This window comes from Giraffa tippelskirchi, chromosome 1 (genome assembly GCF_054371585.1).
Source record: "Giraffa tippelskirchi isolate mGirTip1 chromosome 1, T2T-mGirTip1v1.2.pri, whole genome shotgun sequence".
NCBI lineage: Eukaryota > Metazoa > Chordata > Mammalia > Artiodactyla > Giraffidae > Giraffa > Giraffa tippelskirchi.
Genome location: NC_137275.1, coordinates 149,817,254 through 149,823,351, shown reverse-complemented (window position 1 = coordinate 149,823,351; position 6,098 = coordinate 149,817,254). Strand labels below are relative to the sequence as shown.

The 6,098-nt window shown below is 37.2% G+C and overlaps 1 protein-coding gene across 18 annotated transcripts in view; it reads right to left on the bottom strand.

The window, feature by feature from the left end:
* Nucleotides 1-5,287: 5,287 nt before the first annotated feature.
* NFIB (nuclear factor I B) overlaps nt 5,288-6,098 on the bottom strand; it is a 465,570-nt gene continuing 464,759 nt past the window's right edge. For all 18 annotated transcript variants that reach the window (XR_014076781.1, XM_081570139.1, XM_081570150.1 and 15 more), the window contains one exon: nt 5,288-5,501. Coding sequence is in view for 16 of the 18 variants with exons in the window: in XM_081570139.1 (XP_081426265.1) it covers nt 5,372-5,501 (130 nt within the window). In the remaining 2 variants the exon portion in view is untranslated. The remainder of the gene's footprint in view (nt 5,502-6,098) is intronic.

Genomic DNA, 6,098 nt, shown 5'->3' with positions numbered 1-6,098 from the left:
CCATTTATTTTACCGGTACTGATCATGCAATAAAAGTTCTCAGAGGCTGGGGCTGGCGTGCTGGTAGGCTAGTGCCACTGAAGCCTTTTCACAATCTCAACATACATTTGAATTGCAACACACGGATATTTCTAAAGAGTCTTAACTAGTGAACCCTTTTATTATTTAAAAAAAAAACAAACTACTTACAACCATTGAAGAAAGAATTGCAACAACAACAACAACAAAAAAGTAAAAATTGACCGTCTCCAACTTGTCCCCTTTGACTATATGAACAATGTCACCAACAGATCTGTGGCACGGACACAGTACAAAGAGTTGTCATGGCAATGAGTTTGGCTGATGCAAAGGTCATTGTGCAGGGTCAAAGGGCAAAAATCAGTGGTCCATGTTACCCCCCAACTGCAGTGCTCCACCCCACCCACACAATTTCATAAAGAATTAGAAAAAAACAGGGGAACTACCAGAAAGTGCAAAAAACGAAGAAGGCAGCTTTTAGCTCCTTCAGCATGGAGTAGAACATTCAATTTTAAGCTTTTACTATTGAACTTGAATAGCCTGCACATTAAAAAAAAAAAAAAGTTTTCTATAGAAACCCAATTTTTTAAAGTCCAGGAAGCATGCAGCTGGTTAACGTTAACCAAAGACCTTGACAGGAACATGTAAACTATATTGAATGTCATGCTTGGGGCCTATCTGCCAGCAATATTGTCGAGTTGTTTCATTAAAAATGAATACTGTACACTGAATATGGGATAACTTTCTGCAGCCTTCATCGTTTCACACGATACATAGAGTTTGAATCTAGGTAAAGAACATATGTCCTGGTGTCACACTGCTGAAATGTCCCTGTGCAATCTCTTTTGTTGAGTCCTTATGAAGCTACAAGTCACAAATCCAAGATTCTGCTCCCTGAGGACACGTTATGTGAGACATAGCACTGTTTTGTCATTTTCTGCCTATCCTGAATGCTCTGTGAAACAACCTTAAATACCATCACGTAACAATCACAAAAACTTTTGCTAAAGGCCGTTTATACTAATAAAAAGACAGTGGTGCTTCCGACATTCTGAAATGCTCTGAAAACCAACTTTTCCAATACTAAATACAACAAAATAACCTTCATAAAATATAACTTTTCTCCATTTACACTTTTTTAAAGGATTAGTATCCTATGCTTTTCAAGCACAGGAATCTGTGAAATAACTCCTAACATGGACAGATTTTTTTTCTTTTTTAATACATAACTTAAGAGCCTGGAGAGTTTTAACTCAAGTCCAGTCTCCAAACAAGGAATATTCTTGTTTACTTTAAAAATGGAAACAACATATAGTTCCATTATAATTGTTAAAAAGTTAGCTTTACAAACATGGGAATTTTAATTTAAAAAAAAATTCTTAACAAAACTATACAGTGTACAAATTACTGTCTACAAGGTAGGCGGTTTGTGAAGAAGACCTTTCGTTCTTCTTGCTACTCGCAGCTTCACAGATTCATTCACATATTTTTTTTTAAATGGAGCTGCCCACCCGAACATTACCCCATAACTATATTGCTATAATTACGATTTTTGCCATGTCTTTATGTACAGTCTCCTTCACTGCCTTATTCTTTTCTTCTCCTTAGACAAGCCCTCAAACGCTCATGTTACTCCAGAGGAAACACTTCAGAGGCACTGTGAGGGGTGGGCTGCAAAGCAACGCAAGGAAAGTTGAACAGTGCCATGGAGCCAGGGGCTGGAGACGCCACCCCCTACTGATGCCCTTGGGTGACCTTCACCATCCTGTAGCTCTGCAATTCTGGGGAGGGGAGGGGCGTGCAAGACCTGCAAGAGGGGGGCCCTTAGTCACAAGATACTTCCTGGTAAAAAGAGGAGGAGGCCGAAATGGATTTGAGATTACAGAGAGTAGGATCTTTTTTAAGAGTTTTATCTCAAAGGGAAGGGAGAGAAAAAAATGATTTTAAAAAAAGCAACACTTGAACTAGGCTTTTGTATTCAAGAGGCAGGCAGGAATACCCACAGTGTGTAACTTATGCAGCTAGAGGTGCTCATTCACTGGCAAAAATTTAAAAAAAGAGAGCAAGTCTGCTCTTAAAAAAATACTGTGTGTCCTGTGAGGTGGATTTGTTCATCTATTAGGTTGAAGAGACCTGAAGAGCTTGGCTGAGATGATCTGTTTTCTACCAGGGCAAGTCATCACAGAAATGACTGAACTTACTTTTGAACTTGCACTGCAATGATCCTGCTGTGCTTTTCAGCATCGGGGCTATCAAACTGAATGGGCTAATCAAATACAATTCTCAGGCCCGTAAGCATTGTTCTAAAGTCTTCATTATTAAATGATATGCTGTGAGAACAATAGACAGTTTATTTTATTAGGCCATGGCCTGGGGGAAGGGGGTCAGGGGGCTCCTCATGGCAGCCCACCATGTGTCACTAATTCTAAAAGAGTTTCCTTCTAGTAATGAATTCCCTCAATGGAACTAGGGGGCAGTGGGGAGAAGTAAAGTAGAACCAGCCTCCATTCACCCTCTAGCCCTCCAGGGAAATTAAATCCAATATATATTTGAGGTACCAACCCTTAAAAAAAAAAATCCCACCAGCCTCTATGGGGCTTAATTCATCCACAGGAAAATTCATTTCTTAAAATTCTCTATTTCCCTTCTGCTCGGGTTCTCAGTTTAAAAGGGCAGGTAAAATGAAAATTTAACAAGATTTATTTATTCATTTTTTGTTGTTCTTTAAAAATTGAACTTTGATTTTAATCTAGAAGTCCAAATACATTCAATAATAGCAACCCTCTGTTCAATCTTCTGGATATTTAAATAATATATCTTTTTTCCCAAGCGCACTACCATCCACTTGAAGTAGTGAGACACAGGTAAATCACAGACTGTCATTCACAAAATGAAGAAATGGGGACGAGAAGTGGTGGGGAAAGGATATAGGAGCACCCCCTCCAGCAGGATGGCAGATTTTAGAGGAGAAAGTATACTCAGGTGTTAAACCCCCAAAGTCGAAACATCTGCTAGATATACTTTTCAACAACTATCTTTGCCAAATATGAGACAGGCTCATTCTCCACTGTGGATCTGAAACTTTCAAGAAAAACGACCACCCCCAAGAACAACAACAGAAAGATAAGACCATTTGTTTTAAGCCAAGTCTGCCTCCAGGAGAACTGGTTGTGTTCACTTGTTCTTTGTTTGTTGTTATGAAAACCAGAAATGAGTTCAGCTTGCACCCCAGGTGGGGAGTTCGAGAGGGGGAAACCTGTGTTTAAGTTGAAGTTTGTCACAGTAGGCAGAACAGTCGCTTTGCAGCCCAGGCCCATCTCAGGGTGCACCGCTTCACAGCTACACTGTAAAGTGTTAAAAATCCTCCCACCCACCCCAGAATATATATATATGTATATTAAAAAAAATCCCCTGTCCATCTCTCAGTACACAAAAGGACCTCATCACACTGCAAAAATAGCAGTACCCACTTTGGTCAATTAAAACAAACAAACAAACAAAAAAAGCATACATTATTTTTTTTTTAAATCTGTGTACTTACCTATAATAACCAATACAGCTAAAAGCACTACCTACATAGGCAAAACTTGGTATTGCATAATTCGTATAAATTTGAAACCCCTCCCCCCCAAATATTAATTGGAAGATGAAAAACATGAAAGGTTAATAGAAAAAACACCAAAATACTGAAAATATTGCTGGTCGATTACAATTTTTAAGCGGCAACTATACACAGCCATGATATGCTTTATAAATGTGAGATAAAGGTATAACTGTCTAAAAAATCCATGATGTCACACATTTTTCTTCGTCTGGAGTACAAAATATTTTGTCATAAAAATGGTAAAGATTTAAAATGATAATAAATGCAGCAAAACAAGTGTAGTGATGTCACTTTTTTGTTTTTTTTTGTAGTTTTTTTTGTTTTTTGTTTTTTAGATTTCAAGGCAAGGCACGTAATGTGGACATTATATCTTCGTGCAAATTAGGATTACTGGAAAGAGTATTTTTAATTAAAATTTTAAGAGACATAGAGGCAAAAATGTGTCTGCCCATGCACACTACAGATCTGTCAATACAAGAAGTTTGTTGAACAAGGCTAATGTCTGAAAGCACCATGCAAGTATTCAGCACCCTGATTACATCTGTTTTCTCAAGAGTGCATTTTTACATCCTACACCCTGGCATTCCCAGTTTGTAAACTGTAAGCTTTACCCTTGTGACATGGATTTGCCTGCCTCTTTGTCTCTAGAATGCAGATTTTATAGAACCTTTTGTACACCCTATGGGTTCTTGATGCAACCAGTAATTTTAAATAAATAAATTCTACCTCCAAGGAGGCTGCAGCTAAACCAACATAAGTGCTGTGTTTTCATTAATTTTTTTTTTCCTCAAGCACATGATTTGTCTTGATTTAATGCCTTTTTACTGCCCTCAAAAACTGAGGGGAAAATAAATTCGTTCAAAATTCTCTTAAATTCTTTTTAATCCCCTCAATTTAGAGTCCAAGGGCTGAAGGACTTATAATCATGATTCCCCTTTAGATATAAATTTATAAATTGCACTTGCCTCTGTTAAGTGTTTCTTTTGTGGGGAAAATATTATATTAATTTTTACTGTTGCATGCAGAGATAACACTTCACCTACAAAGAGGCATTTCTTCCATAGAGCCTTTTGTGTTCAAACTGTTTTTTTTTTCCTTTTTTCTTTTTTTCCTTTTTTTTTTTTCCTTTTTTTCCTCTTTTTTTCTTTTTTTTTTTTTTAAGATTTCAAACTGGGTTACACACTGGAAAAGGCTGGGTTAAGGGCCAAAATTTAATAAATCTGTACTGATAACTAAAGGCTACAGAGATTTCATATATATTTCTTTTAACTTTTAGAAATCAGAGTGCTTATAAAATGGCTGGCTCATGGCTCTGTCACGCCCAGCACCTCTGATGCCGCCTCCTAGCCTTCGTTGGTGAGATAACCAGGAATAGTGATTCCATGCGTAAACAACAAGATACTAAACCAATGAAACTAGCTTATCATGCAAATATTAAGGCATCTAGAAAGTCAGTTAAAATATATTGTCATAGAGACAGAACATCTATTTCCCAGCGGACTTCATGTAACAAAGGCTACTTTGCAGGGGCTGCGAACTACCATCAGTGAAATATCATCGACCCTTTTTATGTCATTACAGTTTCAACCTTAAGGGAATTAGTGATTGTAAGTGCTGCGATTGCTGGTCTATTATCTTCTTTCTTCAGTTTCCTTCCTTTCTCCCTTTTTGTTTTGTTTGTTTTGTCCAGTCTTCCTCTTTTCTTTTAAAAAAAATTCTTAAACTAGTGTTGTATTTCATTTTTTCCCCTCAGTTGCTTGTTTCTGCTTGAAGGAAAGGTTCTCCGATTATGTTCAAACCGTAATTTTGGACATTTGCCGGTAGGATGGGTGTCCTATTTGATACTTGGAAAGGAACCAAGCTAGCCCAGGTACCAGGACTGTTGGCAGGAGGGGGGCAGGAGAGGGGCAGGAGGGAGGGAAGAGAAAAAGAAAAAAATACGTTAAAATCTATAACAATATTAGAGACATAAATTCTATAGGCATCAAATTACTACTATAACTTTCCCAAATTAGAGTCTGATATGAGATACATGTGCTTATAAATTATACATATTATGAATATATAAACTACATGGTCTATTTCTTTCACAGATGGTAAGACTATTGTGAGGCAGTAAATATCTCAAGTAAGACTCATCCGCAGGTAAACTCTAACTTGACTGAGGGAGGATATTCTTCCTAAAATATTTGGTCCATTTTGATGTAAATATAGTATGATTTTCTGTCAAGAAGAAAAGAGCAAATCTACAACAGTATCAATATACTTTGCAAGTTATATTCTGATCTTGTTTTAATTCACAACAGTTGTGATGTATTTCAGTTTTTTTATCTGCCTATTGGTTGAACAAAATTGAAAGCCATAATGAAAATGATTCCTTTTCCCTCACAATAAGAGAAAGTATATTTTCCAGGAAGGCCAGTGAATGAATAATACTTAGTTTGAAGCTGACACGAGAAAACTTTTCCTCCCTGTC